The following is a 21,061-nucleotide window of genomic DNA, read 5'->3' on the forward strand; positions in this document are numbered from 1 at the left end:
TGTCCCAGAGACTGCTGCCATGTGCCACATGGTGACTTGTCAGACGTCCCATCATCACAACTGAAATTACATTCCATTATATCCATGCACAGGGACTACTTCAGAGCTTTAAAACCTTGCTTTTAATAAGTTTTTGTGTTACACAAGAATGAGTGGTTTTGAGAACTGGTACTGAGGAACAGAGTTGCAGGGTGAGTGGGTAGGCCAGTGCATCACCCCTGCTCTGAGCTGTTCCCCTCTGAGAACAGTCCTTAGAGCCCTAGGAAAGACTCGTTTTGTTAAACATATTTTATTTTTTACAATGCTGACAGAGTTACATTAGCTTTTTATTTAGTAAGGAGGAATAAATCACTTGGTGTTAGCATAAAACCAGGTTTAACAGAATCAGAAATGGTCCACTATGAAATTGCTCAGTGTGACAAAGGCCACCTGCAGTGCAGCTGTAGTTTCTCTGAGCCCTGTCACTTGGAGTTTGCCTGTACCTGGAATAGAGATCCCTTACGCACCGAGTCAGGTGAAGCTGAGAAGGTTCTTTAGCTCCTTCTGGTAGCTACACAGGACTGGGTGGCCAGGGCAGTAGTAACCCTGAGCAAGAGCTAGCTGAGAAATAGGTTGAAGTGTAGTAGGACCTAGCTTATGAAAAAAATCACCTCAGCTGTACTATTAAAAGTACATTAAGGAAATGTAGTACAGGTCTGTGATAGTGACAAAGGGCAGTGATTGCTACATGCTCAGTAACTCAGAAGTTCTGTAGGATATGTGTAATGTTGATAATTTCTAGACCTCATTAAGCTGCCATTCTTTCCTGGATTGGGATTGTGTTCAGTGCTCTCATGGAAGAGCACTATTTTCTGCTGTATTTTACCTGAGAAAGAACTGTCCTTCTGTCCTGTTAGTGAGGCACAAGTTCACATAACCCTGGGGTTGGCTCACTTCACCCAAACAGTCCCTGCAGAAGCATCAACTGCAGAGAGGTGGATTGCACGAGGAAGTGGAGGGGTTAATCCATATTTAATGCTATGTAGAAGCTTTACCTATTTCTAAACACACTACAATGTCCAGGGTCATACTGACAAAGGGAAGAGAGCAGAACCATCAAAAAAGGGGTGTGTGGAGTAGTTCCAGTGCCAAGACATAGTTCAAGATGTGCTTATAAAACTCAAGGGTTCAGTAATGCGAGTGACACTTGGAAATGTCTTACTTGGCTGTGACTAGTATTTTTCAAAAAACTACAAAACCCAAACTCCCACAGCCTTCTCTGGGGCATGGGGAGGCAGCTGCTGGGGACCTCTGTACCTTGTAGAGATGGAGCCTGTTACCATCCTAACAGCTCTATGCTACGTGTGAGAGAAGACTTCAGGGACTCCAAGATGACTCCTTTGTTCTCCTTTTGGTGAGAGAGTCCATAACACTCACACTTCAGAAAGCACAGAGAAGGCCAAAGCAGAAGGTGTCTGTGTCCTAGGGTGAGCTCTGTGGAGCCAGGACAAGGACCAGCCCCAGGGTGAAGGTCCCACCTAACAGAACTGGTAGTTGTTGCCCTTGAGAAGCGGCTGCCCACTCTCCTCTTGCTCGCAGGACTCCTCACAGCAGCCAGAGGTGTTGCAGCCACTGTCTTCCTCAGCACTGGAGGGGAGGTTGGTGTAGTCCTTGAAAGAAAAGGAAGAAACACAACACCCTGAGTGTGTTTTGGTCCCTTTGATGTATGACACCTGCTCCCGTGCGGGTGACCAGCTGGGGCTGTGCTCCCTCCACATTGCCACCCTTTGCTGTGCCCACGGGGCATGGCTAACAGGTAGGGCAGGCATGTGCCTGTGCTTTTGTGGACAGCTAGGCCTGAGAGAATGCACAGCAAGCCCAGGGGAACGGGGCAGGGTGCTGTGCTGGTAGTGTATGACTGCCTGTCACACTGAGGTTTCTGACAAGAAGCTGTGCTTCCTTGTCCAGCCCTCTTTGGCCGTGGTGACTTAACCCTTCAGCTGGATGCCTGTCTGCACTTCCCACCAACACTACACTGCTCCAATCAGCTAATGGTAAGGGATATCACAGAAAACATATCCAGAAGGTGTGTTCATATAGGGGGAAAGACATCCTCCCCCTTCTCTCCAGAGGGCCTTACCTGCTCCTTATGCAGCTCCAGCTCTTTCTGGATGAAGCAGCCGATCTGGTCGAAGGTGGGTCTCCGTGTGGGCTCCAGACTCCAGCACGCCTGCATGATGCTGTACCTGCAGGGACAGACAGGGACAGGGAGGTTGCATGGTGCTGCTGGAGGGTCTGCAACCCTGGGCTCTTCCCTGCAGCACTCTGTATGTTAGGGACACAGTACTGAGCAGTCCCTTGTCTTCCAAAAAACCCATGGTGAGAGCAGTGCTCCAGGGAATGGTGAGCACTGGAGTGGATGGAGCAAACTAATCAACAAGAAGCTTTATGCCCTCAAGACTTCAGGCTTACACTCATTACATCCTGTAGCCTACTTGGGCTTGTCTTCTCATAATCATAGAGTCAAAAGAAGCTAACTAAAAACAAGAAGAAAGCCCCACCAGGTTCAGGAATGTAGACATGTAATGTGAGTGTTCTCATCTCCCGTCCCTAAACAGGGGATGCTGGATAGACTGCCCCAAGCCTTGTTTTCCTAAAGGAGCAAGGAGCGGCTTGGTGGGATCCATCCTTAACCTCAAGGCAGACACCTGGGAGCAGCAGGCAGAGCTGTGGACAAGGTCCCTGTGCCATGTCCCTGCCTGTTGCCATGAGGCAGCTCCAGCCCCGCTGTCACTGCTGTGTGAATCTCAGTGCATCCACTCACATTTCCAAGGGAGCGAAGTCAGGCCTGGCCATCTGGTATCCCTGCTTCACCATGCTGTAGAACTTGCTGTTCACCACCATGCCGGGATAGGGGCTCTTCCCTGTGACAGTAAAAGGAGCAGAGGTGGCTTTCAGACCACAGTGTTCAACACTCCAGCCTTGAGGGGTAGGAAGAGGCAGCCTGGAGCATCATCAGGGAGGTCTGAGTTAGAGAAAATGATGTGGAATTCTTTGTTTTGAATGGTCTCTCTGGAAACATAACACAGTGTTTTACAGCCCTCACAAACCTAGATTTTTGTCAACCTTCCTTCTTCCTTGGAAGTTTTTCTGCAGATACATTAGGGCAGTAGTGAGCCACGGAAAACAAAAGAGATTTGCAAGCTCGCTTCTTTCTTACCAAGGGAGAAGATCTCCCAGAGCAGGATGCCGTAAGACCACACATCACTCTGCACTGTGTAAATGCAGTCAAAGATGCTCTCTGGGGCCATCCATTTCACGGGCAGGCGGGCCTGGAAGAGCAGAGAGTCCTGCAGACTGGGACAAGCTGGCAGCTTATGCTACACCCTGTCTGTCCTTCCTGCTCCAGCCCCTCCTACCCTTGTACCTTTTCTTGTGCCCATTTTAATTACTTACATTGCCTTTTACAACATAATTGGAGTCATTCATGATGTCCCGGGCCAGGCCAAAGTCACAGATCTTGGCTACCCTTCCATCTGATATGAGCACATTCCTGGCTGCTAGGTCACGGTGGATGCACTGGGGAGAAGAGACCACAACTGAGACCCAGTCATTGGCCCCCAGCAGTTCCAAAAAATTCCTCACAGCCTAGGCCTGCCACCAAAACAGTGCTTGTAGGGGCAAGGGAAACATGAACTGCTTGAAGAGCCCCTGCCTTGAAGAGGCACCATGTCATGTACAAACTCCATGTTTGTAGCTCTCTTTCAAGCACTTCATTTGCAGTGTTAAGACACTGAACATGTCATGCTCTGTTCTTTAATCACTCATGGGGCTGTCATCTTCCCCACAGCGGGAGGGTCAGGGGCTGTTGGCACTGTCCTCATCCCTGAAACAGTCACAGGGTGACTGTCGCTCTGAGCCAGCTCTGGCAGTCAGCTCAACAGCCACTTTCAGTTCCTTGTCCCTGGCGTAGTAGGGACACTGCCAAAGTGAGAAAGCTTCACAACAAAGTTCCTGACCTCGTGTAAAAGCAGGGGAGAAAATGGTGAGACCAGCATGGTGCACAGCCCTGGGTTCCCCCTATAACACTGCCCTCCCGTGATGGCCATGGGAGACAAGGGCTCTGGAGGGGACACCAGACACCAGGGCCCAGCCTTCTGAACCACCAGACAGAGCAGAGAGGCTCATGTCCATCAGCAGTTTGCTTGAGCTTGGCCACCCCATCCAAAGACATCCCAAGCCTTCTGCAGCCAGGATGGGTGGCTCCTGCCTGGCTGGACTGGTGTTGCCCACTCGGTGTGCTGGGGGCAGCGGTCCTCTTGGCACTCACGTTCTTTGATGCGAGGAATGCCATGCCCTGGGCCACCTGGCTGGAGAACTGTAGCAGGTCAGAGAGATTGAGGGGATGGAGATCCTCCCTGGCTTCATCTTCCTCCAAGCTTCTCCCTGAAATTCAAAGCAGAGATTTAGATTTGCTGCAAAGCTGGGCAGTAACACAAACTGTGGCATGTTGTGGTTCCCAGAGCTAAACCAGACAGGATGGCCAAAAGAAAGAAATCACAAAATCACAGAAATGAGCCTTTGACTCACCCCTGGCTTGTGCAGAATCTGATGCTGCTGACGATGATGATGACACAGGCCTCATTTCAACATATGTTTCCAAACCCTGGCTTGAAAAGCCACTGTCACTGAGTAAGAAGCAACAGAGAGGGGGGCAGGCTGTTAGAACCATCCAGCAGTACCTTCTGCCCTGCTCCATGTCCACCAAGAGGAGAAACCACACACCTGCCCACAGAAGGTGACTTAGGGGTTGAGGGTAAAGGCAAACTCAAAGCTGATTCAGAAAGGGGACCTGGGCCCTCTGTGTTATGGGGCTGTACCGTTCCCCTGTACCGGGTGATGAGGAGCAGTCAGCTCCATCCTACCAAATGCATGTGCCCAATAGTGCAGGAAGCCAAAAGGTTTTGTTTCTGAATTGTGGAAGGACAGAGAGGGCTGAAACCTGCATTCATTGTGGGATATTCAGTGACTGCTGTCAAAGTCCTTGAAAAACTTGGAATTATAACCAGGTCTGAACACATGCAACCCCTGTGGCTTTTACATCATGGTATATTGATCTTTGACCTTGATCTCTCCCCAGCACAGTGCTCTTCACACTTCTCCCAGTGAGTACCCAGACCCTGCATTGCTCAGCCCTGCAGCCACCCAAGCTCTGCTCCTACCTGCGGATGTATTTTTTCTCTAGCTCAATGTTTTTGTAATCAGCAGCACTGTCTAAAGAGGTGTCCAGGGCAGAGTCCTGAATAATTATGGATTCAGTCTTCTTCCTTAGGAAATTCAGCAGATCTCCATAGCGACAGTACTCGGTGATGACAAGGATTGGGCCTGGGAGGGCAGCAGAAAGGGTTCATTAAGGAATGCTGTTACTGTGACCTGTCCTGAGAATTGCTTTCCCTGGGAGGGCAGTAGAATCCACACTGTGCCTCAGAGGAGGGGCCCTGTCAGGGGTCTGTGGGGACAGCAGGGCTGGGGGATCCTACCTCCACAGGTGCATGCCCCCAGCAGGTTAACAATGTTCTCATGGTGTCCCAAGTGACTCATGATCTTCAGCTCAGACATGAGAGCCTCCTGCTCATCCCTGTCTGCTGATGCTGTGGGGCGAGAGAAGGAGTGTGTGAAGGAGTGAGGGAGGGACAAAGGGGAGATTAAAGGAGAGGACAGAAAAAAGTGTAGACAGAGTTACGGGACAAAAGGAGGAAACACACTTAGAGTAAAAACTATGTCCTCTAACTGTGCCTCTGGCCTCCCCTGTCCACAGAAAAAGGCAGTAGTGTGATTCCAGCATCTGGTACTTGGCACAGAAACAACTTTAAAAAGTAGCTGTTGCAGCCTGTGAGCACCAACATGTGGTGAACACACTCTACATCCTGCCCAGAGGAGCCTGGAGGATTTCAGCCCTTGCAAGTTGCTCTGTGCTCACACTTCAGCATCTTCACAGCCACTTTGAGCACCGAATCTTCTTTGCCCAGCCCAAAAGCTGTGGCTTCTACCACTTTTCCAAAGGCTCCTGCTCCGAGAGTTTTTCCTGCAGAGAGAAAAAAAAATGTACTTTTAAGACATTTGATAGAGAAAGACTGAGCAGCTGTCCTGCACACAGCCTTGAGGAGGATGTCTGGTGGATGGGGATGCCTGCTGGGCTCACACAAGATGACACATCCCTTAGTCAGGAGCTGGCAAACATCTGTGGGGAACTCTACTGTGAGCAAAGATGGTGTGAAAGAGGCCATCTCCAAACTTTGCCTCACCAAGTCTGTGCCTTAGGTATGACCCCACATGCAAGAGGAGGGATGCGACCCCCGCAGCCTTCCTTGGAGCAAAGGAGGAGGGAGGCAGGCTACACCCTACCACTTGCCATCCTATGTGGAAGAGAGCAGCAATGCCTGGCTAAGGATGCTGCTAGAATGTCTGGATGCAGCTTAGGATATCATCCAGAGCTTTGGCTCTGACTCTTGAAGCATTTCAGCTCTCTGATGAGCTTTGTGCCACCAGGCAAGCAGCAGGGAAGGTTTCTTACCAAACTGGAGGTTGTTCCTTGGAAACTCCCATTTTTCATTGTATGGCAGCTGAGTGGGATCGATAAAGATGTAATTATTGCCTTCACAGGCCTCAATGATCTTCCACCGCACCTGGTACTTGGGTTTCTGCAAGAAAGGGACTCCAGTTACTCAGTGTTTCCCAAGGGGAGGGTTCCCCATCCCCAGCATCCACTCAAGCTCACTCTGCAGGTGCAGAGGGAAGATCTGGACTGAGTGAGAGAAGCTTTTTCTGGACAACCTGGACTCTTTGCAGTTATGAAGTCTCCCCAAGTCATCACCTATGACTGAGGGAGGCTCTCTTGCCACTGGAAGCAGCCTGTTGCCATCATTTGGGATGGCAGAGCTGGGAGTTCCAGCATGTCCCACCAGAGCAGTGGCTGACAGTACCCAGCTGGTGCTGGAGGGAGATGTCCCCACTGTGTCTCCTTCCTTGGACCCCTGGTTGCTGAGCACAGCAGAACAGTGGAGGTGGCCCACCCCCACTTCCCTTACAGGGGTAAAAAAGGAGAAAGAGAAGTAAGAATTTCTCTTTTCCAAGAATGTCATGGCAGAAGTAACCAGGCGAGGCAGAGAAGCAGTGCTGGACTCCTTGAGCAGAGAAGGCTGGTACTTGTCTGAGATAGGTAACCATGTTATTTATAGACATGTTCAGCTTCTCTTGAGCTTGCAAGCCCTTCCAAAAAGCTATTTATTTCAGATCTGTGCTTACACATTGATCCATCTTTCTCTGTCTCTGAACCACTGTCCAAAGGCAGCTCTGCCTGCTAAGCTGCAGGTGCTTGTCTGAGAGAGGGCTCTGATGGATCTTCTGACAACCAGGATCAGGACTTTGCTGCAAAATCTTCAGCCTTAATAGGCTGTCAAAGGAAGGGTGCCAAAAGGGAGAGATGAAAAACAGGCAATTTTCACCCACTGATGAAGCAGAGGTGGCTACTGATTGGTTCAGTTTGTGGAAAAAACAGAGAAGGAATCCAAATGCTGGAAATGAGCCTTGCAGAGAAAATGGGGCAAGTTCTTATATAAAAATAGTGACCAAGTCTTCCTGGAAACAAACTGCTTCTAACACCATCCTGTTTCTCCATAAAACAGTTTTTTATAAAGCAGTGAGCAGAATAAAAAGTAGATGCAAACTGCAAACCACTTTTTTTTTTCCTCCCTTAATTCAGTCCATGGATTTGTGGGGACCAGAGCAAAACCAGCTGCAGCTGACAGCACAGAGTGAGCACCTTTGTCTGACACCAAACAATAACCCCACTGACCTGTGGGCTACAAGACTGAAGGACCAGGGCAGGGGAGGTACTAATACACTGGGCTGGGTGCATGAGCTTTGCCCTGCAGCAGGAAACTCCAGATGGAATCTGGGAGGCAGGGGAGGTGAAGGAGGCAGCTTCATGGTACCTCCAAGCTGAATGGTCCCTGGCCTGGCTGCCAGCAGAGGCTGTGTGGCCCCTGAGGCTGGGCAGCCCTTGCCCTGAGCAGGGAATCTGACCTGGTTGTACTTGTAGAGCAGAAAGAGGAGCAGGAGGAGCAGCAGCACCAATGTGCCTATGCAGGTGGAGAGAACAGGGTTGAAGAGCTTGTTTGGAAGGGCCATGACACTCCCTGGAAGAGGAAAAAAAGGACAATGACTAAACACTCTTAGTTCAATCCCAACTCTGGGAGCACATTGCCCATCTATTCACTTTGGATTCCTCTGTATGCCACACACCCCAGCACTGCCCTCAGCATACCCTTTTGGGAGCTGAGGGAAGGTCTTGATGCCAAACTCTAGGCTGGAATGGTTCTCCTCATACCCTATTTCTTGATAAACAGCACCAGGTGCAGGTCAGACTGACTGGGGACTGACTGCTGACTGGGGCAGCAAACAGCCCCACCAAAAGATGCAGCCCCTGTATTTTTGTGGGCTGAGAAACTGCTGGATGCACCATGCCCTGGAGCATGCTCATGGTGTGGCTCAGCCTTTGGCTCCAGACTATAACCCAGCCAGGAATTCCCACATGCCTCTCAGGACTGGCAAATGCCAAAGCCTCACACCTGTGAGGGTAAAGGGCTTGTGGAATCTGTTCCAGCTCTCTTGCAAGACAGTGGGGATATACATAAAGGATGTAATCTCAAAGCCCCCAGATTCTCCCCCACTCTGCCAAGCTGATGGTTTGTATCTTACTGGTGATGGTGAGTGAGTGAAACATGTCAGAGGTGTTTCCTTCCCCGTTAATGGCCACACAGCAGAAGGTGAAATTGTCACCCAGCTCCTCAAAGAGGATGATGCTCTCCACCTCCACCTCCTGGAAGGGCAACATATTCACCACCTGGGGTCTGGAGTCATTCCGTATCAGCCTGTAGTCCTCGCTGTACCTGCAGGGGTGGCAAGAGGAGACAGTGAGTGCTGCTCTGCAGCACAGCAGCTCACAGCTGATGGGGGGCCTGTGCCAGACTAGAGAGGAGACACAGGGAATTAGGGTTGCAGCTCTGTGAGAAGTGTTTCTCTATGCCAAATTAAAGATCTCTCCCTGAACACTACAGCCATGTATAGACAGAGCCATGACTGCCTTTATGTGGCTCAGCACTCATAATTAACACTTTTATGTGTTCTGCCATCAGTCCCTTCAGTGGGGCTGGTCCTGAGACACAACAGCCCTATCCAGGCAGCTGCAGTTACTTCCCATGACTCTGTATCTCAAGTAAACCCATGCTCTGTAGTGCCTCAGACTTGTGGAAGTCTCAAAAAGGTGACTGGGCCAGCAGGATGTACCTCTACAGCAACATACACCAGGGCACCTTTCCAAAGGATCCATATGTTCCTTGGAAAAGCATGGGGAGAACATGAGTCACAGGTGGACAATCTCTTCAAGCTCAGGACTTTGGGAATAGAAAGTGTCCCCTCTTCTCAGGCAGACCCCAAGAACCTCTTTTTCCAGCAGAGGAACATCCCTGTTGCTGTTACTGGGCAGGCTGTGCTGTATTGCCTGCCCAGGAGTCCACGTGGTGCTGCTCAGTGAATGCCAGCATGGCAAGGGCAGGGGCACAGCTTGGAGGTGCTCAGGCCCCTGGGCAGCTCTCACCTGTCTGAGTGGACGGGGCACTGGTACCACTCGATGCGTGGGGCAGGGTACCCGATGGCCACGCACTGAAGGGTGCTGGAGTCATCAGCTGGCACCTTGATTTTGCAGACCCTTGGAGAAGCTGTTGGGGAAGTCACAAAAACAGTGAATGCTGTGACCAGAGGAAGAGCAAATCCCCCATGCTCTGGTTTCCTTTCCATGCATGCAACAATAAACCAGAAGGAACCCCTGTGCTACAAGCAGGTTTGGGCTGGGTCTGTGTGCCCTGTGGGTGCTGAGCTGGAAGCAGCCGCTTACCCCAACCAACTATTTTTTCCAACTGGGAAGCAGTCCCAGGGGCAAGCAGGGTGAAAGAATGGACAAGCACTTACATTTCAGAGAGATACTGTAGGTAACTGATTCATTGGTCACACTGTGGAAGGCATAAAATGTGTAGAACCCTCCCTCTCCTTCCTTCAGGCGGTTCAGAGGGAGTGTGGTGTTGTACCTGCTCACAGAGAGAAACACCGTGAAGAGCACAAAGGCCTTGCTCAGTGAGATGCTGCTTCCTGTGCTCTGGACCAGTGAACACTTCCAGCACTAATCCCAGCCCATCAGAGAGCCTGCCAGTTGCTTCTTCGGGGGAAGTAGGGAGGAACTGATCTTCTTTACGGGAAATACTTTTTGCCACCAAGTGCACTTCAGCACTTCTGAAAGGCTACAGGTGGGTGAACGCTCAGAAATAATTTAACATCTAAATCATTGCCTTTCAAGGGTCAGGGGATGCTGGTCCTCCTGCCTCTGGCAGAATGAGTTTCTCCATGAAGTCGTGCTCCCTATTGCCCACTCCCCTCTGCCTCCAGCCTATTTCTCAGCCCTCAGTGCAAGAAAGAGTTCACCCTAAAGCCATCATTTTTGCCAAGTGGCACAGTTCCTCTTGTGGATTGTTTTTTGTTTCTAAGAAAATGAAAGGGGAATTGTCCAAAACCCCAACAAATGGAATGATTTTCTTTCAGTCTCCCCTCAGTCTCAGTTGGCTGTAGGCTTTGGAAGAGCAGATCTGCAACCTCCATTAGATCATATTCACATAACAATGTTTGTGACATGGGGCTCTCAGTGCCTCTCAGTGCACACTCTTTCAACTTCAGAGCAGGGGATGGGTCAAAGGACCGGTGAGGGAATTAAGCTTTTTGTACTGTTCATCCACTCCTGCAACTTCTTGTGGCAAGGAAAGTGCAGAATTGAATAAGCAGATCACAAATGCGATACTGACTTCCACAAGGCTTTTTAAAGAGAAGGCCACCAGTTTAGAGAAGGGTGGTGTCCTCCTTGATTTGATCATACTGTGGTTTGCTAATAATACTGGAAAGAGAAAACAGAAATGCAGAACAGTTTCCTTCTTTTAAACCAGAGAGTTTTCTGTAGAATGGGGCCTGTCTGTCTCAAGGAAAGCTCTATTGGAAACATGCCATAGCCAGTGTAGAAGACAAAGAGCACATACCAGTTGTTTCCAGAGATCATTTCACCCTTGAATATGGTGGGTTTAGAGTCCTTCAAGGGATTCCTGTGTTCCCAAGCCCACTGGAGAAGTTTTGGGTAAGCCTTAATATGGACCTGCAGCTCCACACTCTCTCCCAGAGCAACCTCCAGGCTGGTGGCTTGCCCTGGGATCAGGTGCACGTAACCTCTCTCTGCAGGGTGGAGGAGAGCACGACCGTCAGCAGGCAAGTCCAGAGACCTGGAATAACCTTACACCAGCTCCATAAATGGATCATTATTGGAAAGAGCAGCCTCAGCTGGGAGACTGCAGGAGGGGATGAAACATTAGACAGGTATGTTCCCAAAGGAGTACTCTTAAATTACTTCTTTGTCATGGCATCTTAGATTACTCTGCCTGAGGAGAGCTAGAAAATCTTAGTGAGGTCTTGTAAGGAAAGACGTTATACATGCTGTATCTTAAGAAGTGATGAGGCTAAAACAGTATCTCCTAATTGTTTAGAAAAGACAGGCCCTTTAGCTCAAATCCTGGCTTCTCACTAGGAGATAACTCAGACTGAGCCTTCTTTCTGAGCTGTGGTGTGCAGCAGCTTTGGATCATCAGCAAACTCCAGCCTGTGAGCTGTAAGGATGAATTTTCCATCTTGAGATACAAACAAGTGTGTAATAGACCTGAGTCCCCTTGTGTGGATCTGTGGCTGGAAGAGACCAGATCCATACTCTGCTCATGTGGCTTGCCCTTCCTTCTAACCAGCCGTTCCTGGTCTTCACGCACAACCTTACCCCATTCCCTTTTTACTGTTTCAAAGCTGTTTATGAATGCACACAGACTGAGAATAGCACTCCAATTTTTCATCCAGAGCCCAAAACATGTCCTCTGGCTCCTCCAGATATGAAGAGAACACCAGTTCCTTTCCTAGCAGCTCCACAGTTCTCATGTAAGCCCTCAGGCACAAGTGAGAATTATGTTTTCAACAACAAATCTTGGAAGAGAATGGAGGCAGAAGCAGCAAATACTCATGGCTACACATGATTCAGCCCTACTAGGCTTTTGGGGAAGTACTCACCCACTACCTGAAGCATTGTTGAGGCATTCCTGAATCCTACTGAATTGTTAGCTATACAGACGTACTTCCCACTGTCTTCCATGGTCACGGCTGCAACGGACAGGGTGTCATTGATGAAGTAGTTACCATTTTCAAAGTCAAACATTTTAGTTCTTATGACCTGTCAGGCAGAGAACAGGGAACAGCACAAATTGGAAGTGCAGAGCAAACACATCTCACCTGCTCTGGGCTAGAGAGCTCATCGCTGAGAGCAACCTGTGTGGAGACCCAGAGGAACATTAAACCCAAGGATCCAGGGCAGATATTCCACAGCAGTTAGGTTATAGCTATTGTCAGCCTTCTGACTGCAGCTTGGCCTTACACTGTGTGATCCAAACACACCTTGTGTGTGGTTTCATCTCCTTAATAAAGGCATCAGTTACAATAAGGACTTCTAGCAAACCTCATCTAACCATCTAGCAGTTAGAAGTCAGCATCATAGAGATTTTGAAATTCATTCCTTTTCTTCAGACATGTCTTTTCTCTGGGGAACTCTGTCCTGAAAATGTTTGCTGCTTTATAAGCCCTGGCAGGGCTGGGTGAAGAAATGTTGCTTTAATAGGTACTGTGGCTCCTGTCCAAAACACTCAGCTGAAACAACACATTCTCATGCCTTGCAGAACTGTTCTGACAACAGGCAGGTGTTTCTTTATCCTGTGTCATCCCAAAGAAAGGATATTCAAATTTCTACAGCTTGAATAGCTGCTTTGGTTGGGTAGTTCAAGGTTTTGCTGTGGGTCAGGGCAGTTCTTACCACCCTGTGTCCCTCATTTTCCAGGAAAGCCCCACACCCCAACTTACTGTCTTTGCTGCTGTCTCCCATCTGATGTCATACTTGTGGGAAGGAGCAATCACTCTGCAGGTGACTTGGAAAGGCTCTCCCACGATTCGCACATGGTCTGCAGGGTCCATCATCACTGACACAGGCTTCCCCAGTGCTGCACAAAGGCAAGCAGGGAAAGATCCAGTGTCAGCTTCTCCAGTGATCCCCTGTGCTTTGGAGACTCTCCAGGACCTGGCTACCTTAGGTGGTGAGGCACAGGTTGCCCAGAGAAGCTGTGGATGCCCCATCCTGAAGTGTTCAAAGCCAGGTTGGGTGGGCCTGAAAAATCTGATCTAGCAGGTAGCGTCCCTGCCTGTGGCAGTGAGCTTGGAACTAGATGATTTTCAAGGTCTCTTCCCACCCAAACTATTTTATGACTTTATTCTATGATTCTACCTCATCCTTTCCATCCTCTTTAGCCTCTTTACCCCTCGCCTTCCCCTTCCCTAGAGATCACCACTCCCTTTTGAGCACGAGTCTGTGGGAAGCAGTACAGGTGGGGAGAACACAGCAGTCAGGACTGTGGGTTGAAAAGGAAGAAGCAGCTTTTGCCATGATTGCAGATGGAGCACTGGGGCCCAAGGACTTGCAGAACATTGGAGAGACCATTTTTCTCTGGTCTGTGACAGCAAAGGTTTGAAGACTGCTGAACTCATGCAAACCCATCTGAAAGAACCAATTTGCCAGAGGCTGATGGAATTTGGCCTCCATTAAATAACCTTTTGAAACTGCAGGTTCAAAAGGTCTTTCCTGCCACTGGAAAGGAGCTTTTCCTTAACCATCTACTGTGGCCAGCTTAGCTATTTGTGGTCCTTAGGACAGCAACAACCTCCATTCTTTACCTTCTTCCACAACCAGTCTTATTTTTGATGAATTCCTTATATTTCCATTTATCTGTGCTTGGCATCGGTAAAAACCTTTATGGTTGCTTTGCACATTGTACAGTCTTACTCCTCTCTCAGCACTGAAGGAGTAGTTGGTCCCAGGTGGGAGAGAAGAGGCATTATCCATTATCAGAGTCACACTGGATCCGTACTCAGGGGCCGTGATGAGACAGGGGAAATCAACATTCCCACCTTTAATTGCCCCGATCCGGAAAGAGGGGACGTACCACACGTTATCAGGATCTACGGAGGAGACAGGACAGGCTTGTGAGAGGGGTCAGAAAATGCACTGAAGCTGAGAAACACATTCCAGCAAGGGCAAGCCTCCAGCACTGCTGCCCAGTGGGAGTTTGATGCTGGGGCAGCCCTGCTCAGCGCCTGCCTGACTCAGCCTCCAAACACTCACATGACAAACCCAGCTCCAGCTAAGGCATTTGAGGGGGGTCACAGCAACCAGCTCACAAATGTCCACGGATAAGAGAGGCTGAAAATATGCATACCTCTAATTGAACTTTTCACCGTGGTGAAAGTTTTACTTATGAGACCTCCAGCTTCCCTGCTCAGGGCAGCACTTCTGGTACAAGGGAAGGGGTGAAGTCAAGTGGTAGAGATACCACTTCTGGGATAAAAGAATATTTGGGGTTCAGGTCATGTTGGGAGGATGTAATTCATATGACTCTCCTTATCTGAGATAATGGCAATACAGTTCTCTGATTTTCTCAGTGCTCATTACAATACTGAACAGACTGTTTTTCAAGAAGGGAAGCACCAGCAGAAGGCGGGAGAGATCCACATATATTAGAGGTGTACTTTATCCCAGTGCTTTAACCATGGGCCCCATTTTATGTGGAATCACATGGCTGTGGCTCCACCAGGAGCCTGCACTGCTCGCCAGGCACCCACACAAGCACAGCACAGCAGAAAGGACCAGTGCAGCGGCTCCCTGGAAGGAGGCTGTTCTGCCAGTGGATGTGGGAAGAGAGAAGCAGGTTACCTCGCACAAACAGGTGGATGGCTGCAATGCCCTTGTCACTGCTGTTGACATAACCACAGCTATAGGTGCCTGTGTTCCTGTACTCGGCCTTGGGAATACTGAGCGTGCTGAGGGTGTGGTTATGGAATGTATTCTTTTTGCTATTCCATGCAACTTCAGACTCTCCCGAGCAGTGCAAGAGGACTGGATCGCCCTTGTTGACAACCAGAGCAGGGAGGTCAGGGCTGATCACTGGAGATGCTGAGCCTGCAAGGGAAAGAGAGAGTGAGAATGCAAAAATGATCCCTAAAGATTCTCTGTTGGAGTTCATGCTGCTGAGAATGGAGTAGCTCAGCATCAGGAAAAGGCTGAGCCTGGGATTCAGACTGGCTTTTGGGCTCACATCACTCCACCCATTCTCTGTCCCACCAAACCCATATGCCCTGATACTCCAAGGAATGAATTTCAGGGAAGAAATACCACCCTCCACACTTCCCTGCCATTTGAATATTTAGACAACTGGGACAGGAACAACAATTATCTGGAGCTGATTAGGGCAAATGCCAGCTTGGCAATTGTTCCTGCTGATTTTTGCCTCTTCTTACAATAGTTTTCTTTTTGTGGCAGAGCTGGAGCTGCTCTCTGAACTGGGTTAGCCCATAGCATCATTTGGTGGAGTTTAAGCCAAGTTTGGTGCATGGGGCTCTTTGTGCTGAGATGAGCTAGAACAGACCTGGATGGCTCCTGCAGAGCAGGAGGTCAGTGCAGATCATTTGGGAAGACTGGCTTTCTGCTGCCAAGTACTGGATTTTGAAGGACACCTCCTCATGTGTTTTATGGAGTTACATACTGCATTCTCCTCGCAGACACCAACAAAACATTATGAAATGACACAGCATTATTATTCCTACTTGGGAGAGGAAACTGAGGCATGGAAAAGCTAAAGAGCTGATGACAGCCCATAGCTGCAATTGTTCATACAACACACCAGTCCTGCAGACACCAGCATCACAACAAGCCAGAGTTCTGATGCATCTCTGCTTTGAAGATGCCTGCTCTGCTGGCTGAATAAAGGGGAACCAGGGTCCTACTCCAGCCTTAATGTCAGAGGGAAACATTTTTTCCCTGTTTTGCCCTGTCAGCGAGTTCTTTGAGTCACCTCCTATATTTAGGGTGGGGGGAAGTGCAAAATGAATCAGTGCCACAGGGCTGGGGAAGAAGTGGTGCAGCCACCCCACGCCAGGCCCTCAGGGAGGACAGGAAACACATTGCAAATGGCTATCTGTGTTTGGGGGGCTCTGCACCCCCTTCCAGCCCCTATCCAGGGTTATTCTTCCACTTCTGCTTTCCTTCCCAGTCACTAACCCAACCTCACATCTTAAAGGGACACACACCCTCATTCAGATAACACTAATCATGAGGGAGCTGTGCAATTTATCAATTCATTGCTCTGCAGGCAGTGATCCTCCTGCCATGGACGCTGGCCCTGTAACAGCCAGCACACCCCCATCCTCATCCACCCCTCATCACAGCTCTTTTGAGGAGGCACAACTGTGTATATCCTGGGCTACCAGCTGTGCTCAGGGCTGTGCCATCCAGAGCCACACATCAGAGCCCAAAGAGCAGCATTTAAGCCATCTTGGGCTGATGACTCCCTCCATGCAACAAAGGGTTGAGAATATGAAACTCAAGACCCTGGAAAGCATTGCTCAGACAAGGCCTAGATTAAATTCACTGGCCCCGTAGGGAGAAGCAGAGAACAAGAACCTTCAGGGCATGGAAAATTTGACATTTTATCACCCTGTTCCTTTTTTTTTTTTTTTTTTTTTTTTTTAATACTTTTATCTTTCTGTGGAGAGAGGAGAAGCCCAGAGTGGAGAAAAACATATCCCAGAATAATTTACAAAGCTACAAAGCTACATTTTCCACATATCTGAGGCAAAACATTCCTCCCATTTTGCTAAGCTGTGCTTTCAAGTGGGGTTTGATATTTCTGTTGCTTTAACTTTTTGTCACTGGATTCTTTTCCCTCACCTACTTTCTGCTTTGGCTATCCATCCACATCCAGGGCTTTGGCACCATTTCATGGGGAAAATGACTCTTTTTGCAAGAGGACAAGGAAAGAAAACAAAATGAACAGGAGTAATAACACTATGCATCTTTGTTGTCACCAGCTTACAGGTACTACTGAGATGCTGTGGCCAGAAAAGGCTCTGGGGAGGTGCTCTCCAGAACAGTGAAGAAAAATCCTTCAGGCTGTCACTAGAGACTCACATCAACAGTACAAACACCACACAAGTGGAGTGAGGACAGACAAGAGAGGGACACCAAATGCAGGGCAAGGGGAGGTGAGGGTCACCTAAGCACCCACTCCCTCATGTGTGCTGGGGGTGAGTCAGAGCAGCGGGTCCTTTTCCAGAATGGGGAAGCAGGGCTGCTGGGGGAGGCTGTGTCCCTGCTGACCACTGTGCAATCTTGCACGAAGCCCAAGGATGTCTCTCTTCTGCTCTCCAGCAGCTTCCGCAGCACTGCCAGTAACTGCTGGCCAGAGGTTTTACCACACTTGGGTTGTGTAACCATGACCTCTCCTTACAGCTGCAGACTCTGTCCCTGCCTCTCCTGTGCCAGCCAAAACACGGCTTTCCTCTGCTGAGCATTTGGTGAGGAAGGAGAAGTGAAGGCTGGTATGACAGAAGTGTCCAGGATCTTACCACAGAAGCCAGCCACCAGGATTTTGACTTAGTTCTGGGGAGTTACTAGGCTAAGGTCCAGCCCTGAGAGGAGCCCATATCAGACCTGAGCTCCCTTTGTCCCACCCTCAATGATAGCAAGGAAAAGTTTGATTTCTGAGGACCCCTTCTCCAGAGTCACCTACAGTGTCTGGGGAACCAGGGATGGAGAAAGGTGTGCTCATCACAGCTCTGCTTGGGGCTTCTACCTCAGAGGTTTACATTACCCACAATAAGAAAACAAAATCCCCAGGAATACATCTCAAGATGGCCAAGAACACAGATGCAAGATGATCAAGTTTAAAACATTTCCTCTGCTTGATCTGAGCTCCTTACCCTCCCTCAGCAAGAGCCCAGATCACAACAATCACATTACTTCAGCCCTGGGTACTCACAGAAGATGCACTTGCAGTCCAAGAGATAGGAGAAGGAAGTCAGGCTCTGCCTCCAGCTGGAGGCTATTACTTTGTAGAACCTTGGCATGGTGCAGCTTTGTGCTGCAAATGGCCAACAGCGCTGGTACTCACACAAATGTGTGTCCTACACCCTGACATGGCAGACAGTGCCTCATGAAGATGTCACAGCTGGTGATGTGACACTGGCCAGTGGCTCAAGGAACCTTTGGAGAGATCTAAAAGCTATTGTTATGATCTCTTACAGATCTACATTAGACCTGCCTAGTCCTTATATCATAAAAAACCACAAGAAATGAAAAAGCCCTGAAGCCATCACAACCCAGTTCCCAGCACAGCAGACCTAGAAAATTATGCTCAACATTTTGCAAACGTCACGTGAAGTGAAACAACAAGTGAGAGGGATGCAGATTTCCTGGGCTGAAAACAGGAGCACTGCAGTGGCCCAAGGAGGAGTCGCTGCCCAGCTGCCACATGCTAAATGCTTTCCCCACAGCCTGTCCCCTTCCAAGGAGGACTTCACACCACAGTCTCACTGTGTCCCCAAGCATGCGCAAAAGGAACATTAAGGTCAGTGCCACACAGGACCTGAGAGGTTCCCAGCACTTCAAAATGCAAGATTAGTAATGCTGGTTTCCACCTCTTTGGTTGTAAACCTCAAAACAGGCTTAGTGACTCTTTTTTGAGGTTGGTGGGTTATCACTTCTTGGCCATGTCTGCAGCCTCAAAAAACAGGCGTGTTCACCTTTCCCTTCTTGGCTGGCTGAGTTGTTTCCATCACATCCTGGCTCTACAGCCCTGTTGTGTGTGCCAGCACCACCAGAAACCAGCAATCCTCAGACACTCCAGCTGGGCATGAGGTGCTTTGGAAGGTGCCAATGCACCTGCTTTTCCTGACTCCTTCACCTGCAGACCAAACATTTCCAGCTCCTTCCCCATTGGAGCAAAGTTTTATTTTGGAAAGCGCTTCCCTCAGGCCACAGTTGCGGCTGAACCATTCTTTCATCGTAAACCCTGTCCAGACCCAAAGAGTGGGAAGTTTCATATCTCCCCACAGCCAAGGCTCTCCTATGCTACATGCACCTCTCCATCCTCCTTGGCCTTACCTTGGCAGGGCTGCAGACAGCCAAGAGCAAGCCAGGCTCCAGACCAGCAACACACCCTCTTTCCACCACTGCCCTCCCTCTCTAATTGCAGCCAGCGCTGGATGACCTTCAGAAAGCTGCTACAGCCAAGCCTGCAGTGAATTCCAGCGCTGGTGTCTCTTCCCTGCAGTACCTCAGAGCACACACGTTCTGCCTACCCACGCCAAGGATCCTTGAACCTGCTCACAGCAGTGTCCCCTTCATGCAGCAGCAAACAGGGACCATCCCAGCCCACAGCAGCCTTTTGGGACACATGACTGGGAGCTCAGTTTCACCCTCCACCTCCAGGAGCTGCGTGTCTGTTAGTCCAGCTTCAGCACAGCCCTGTCCCCATCAAGGCCATCATCCCTCCTCACCCGACAAGGAATGGAGCACTCACACCAGATACCCAGGAAGCCCTCAGAACATCCCAAAACTCCCCTGGAGTGACGTGGGGCTTTGGGAGTACTTACCATGCCAGAAGCCAGCTGTGGTGAGCAGCAGGAGGAGAGCAGGACCCATGTCCCCAGGGACCGTGGTGTCCCCAGCGTGGAGCCGATGCCTCTGAAGGATCCTCTCAAGCAGTGGGTGCCTCTTCTCGTGGCCACCGTCCCCAGCGCTCCCTTGTCAGGAGCTTCTCCTTTCTGAGCTGACCACAAGTTAACAAATTCCCTATTTTGTTTGTTTTTGAAACAGGGAAAAAAAAAAAAAAAAAAACAGGCCATGCTTTGTCACGTCACCAGTGACAAACCCATGGCAGAGGCGGGGCCACGTGCACACCCTGCTGCAGGGTCCCCCTGTTTTTGGGGGTCCTCCTCAGGTCTCAGAGAGGAGTCCATCCCCAGACTGGCAGGGGCCACTGCACCATGCTGGGGTTTGGGAAAATCCTGATGTTCTCTGGCTTCTGCCACTCCAATCCCCAGGGACATTTCTACACTTTTGCCTCGTGTGGGGACACAAAGTGTCCCCACACTTGCAGGCAGCAGATTCCATTTTATTTCAGCAGAACAAGTTTCACTTCAGGGCCAGTGGCTCTTGCTAGCTTTGGGACCTGAGGACCCTCACAGGACATGGCAGGCTCCTCACAACAGGCCCACAAAGGCAATTCAGCCCAGGGCAGCTCCCAGGTGGAAAAAGCCTGTGAAGATGCCAAATTATTTTGTGTTAACCAAAAGTGTGATCCTTGGTGCACAGAGGGGTCCTGTGGCCACACAGGATCATCCCCAAGCCCCATGCCAGCTTCACCACCCTCCCTGGCAGGGAGATGTGTTGGAGTCCAGCTTGCAGACCCCTTCTGGCTCCTGGCTGGGCTGGGGGCACACGGGGACCCCTGCTCTTTCCTGACCCAGTACCCCCAAGCCTGGGGCTCAGAGTGACCCTGTCAGCACCAGGCAGCTGCACAAACACAGGGCTCAAGCACAGAGCCTGCCTGCCCTGGAGCCCATCCCACCCAGCCATCCTGCCCTGTTGGTGGGGAGGCTGCTTGGAGCTGGTCTGTAATTGACAACCTGGCAGGCACCTTGAAGTGGTAATTAAACTAATTAGCTAATTAGCAGTGTTAGTAATTAATAAATCAGATACTTTGTTAACCCTCCACTGGACTGTGGGTCTTCCCAAACAGATGTGAGGGAAGGCTTGAAGTCAGCCAGCTGCCCCAGGGACACCAAGTCAGCAGGATTAGCAGCTCCTGTCAGACACAGGGTGGCCCTTGCTCTCTGCTCTGTCTCTGGGTAACCTCACGTTGCAGCAGAAGTTCAGGGCTGTTCACAGCAGCTCTGGGGTGGGAAGTGACAGCCATCACCTGACAGCACTGGGAAGGAAGCACAGGGGAGGAAGGTCCAGCCAGGGGCTCTGCCAACTGCCACAGCAGCAGCCCCAACAGCAGGAGGTGACAGG

The 21,061-nt window shown here is 50.0% G+C and overlaps 1 protein-coding gene across 1 annotated transcript; it reads right to left on the reverse strand.

The window, feature by feature from the left end:
• Positions 1-103: 103 nt before the first annotated feature.
• CSF1R (colony stimulating factor 1 receptor) lies at positions 104-19,846 on the reverse strand. Its single transcript, XM_068205939.1, has 21 exons — positions 19,639-19,846; positions 14,921-15,166; positions 13,885-14,169; positions 13,021-13,157; positions 12,181-12,340; positions 11,118-11,307; positions 10,009-10,124; positions 9,638-9,758; positions 8,740-8,930; positions 8,065-8,177; positions 6,554-6,680; positions 5,960-6,064; positions 5,520-5,630; positions 5,202-5,364; positions 4,570-4,667; positions 4,310-4,425; positions 3,436-3,558; positions 3,200-3,311; positions 2,804-2,903; positions 2,120-2,225; positions 104-1,649 (listed from the first exon to the last, which is right to left on the reverse strand). The coding sequence occupies exons 1-21, from the start codon at positions 19,685-19,687 to the stop codon at positions 1,518-1,520; spliced, it is 2,901 nt and encodes a 966-aa protein (XP_068062040.1). The 5' UTR covers positions 19,688-19,846; the 3' UTR covers positions 104-1,517.
• Between the last annotated feature and the right edge of the window lie 1,215 nt (positions 19,847-21,061).

The sequence above is a fragment of the Anomalospiza imberbis genome, chromosome 15 (genome assembly GCF_031753505.1).
Source record: "Anomalospiza imberbis isolate Cuckoo-Finch-1a 21T00152 chromosome 15, ASM3175350v1, whole genome shotgun sequence".
Lineage (NCBI taxonomy): Eukaryota > Metazoa > Chordata > Aves > Passeriformes > Viduidae > Anomalospiza > Anomalospiza imberbis.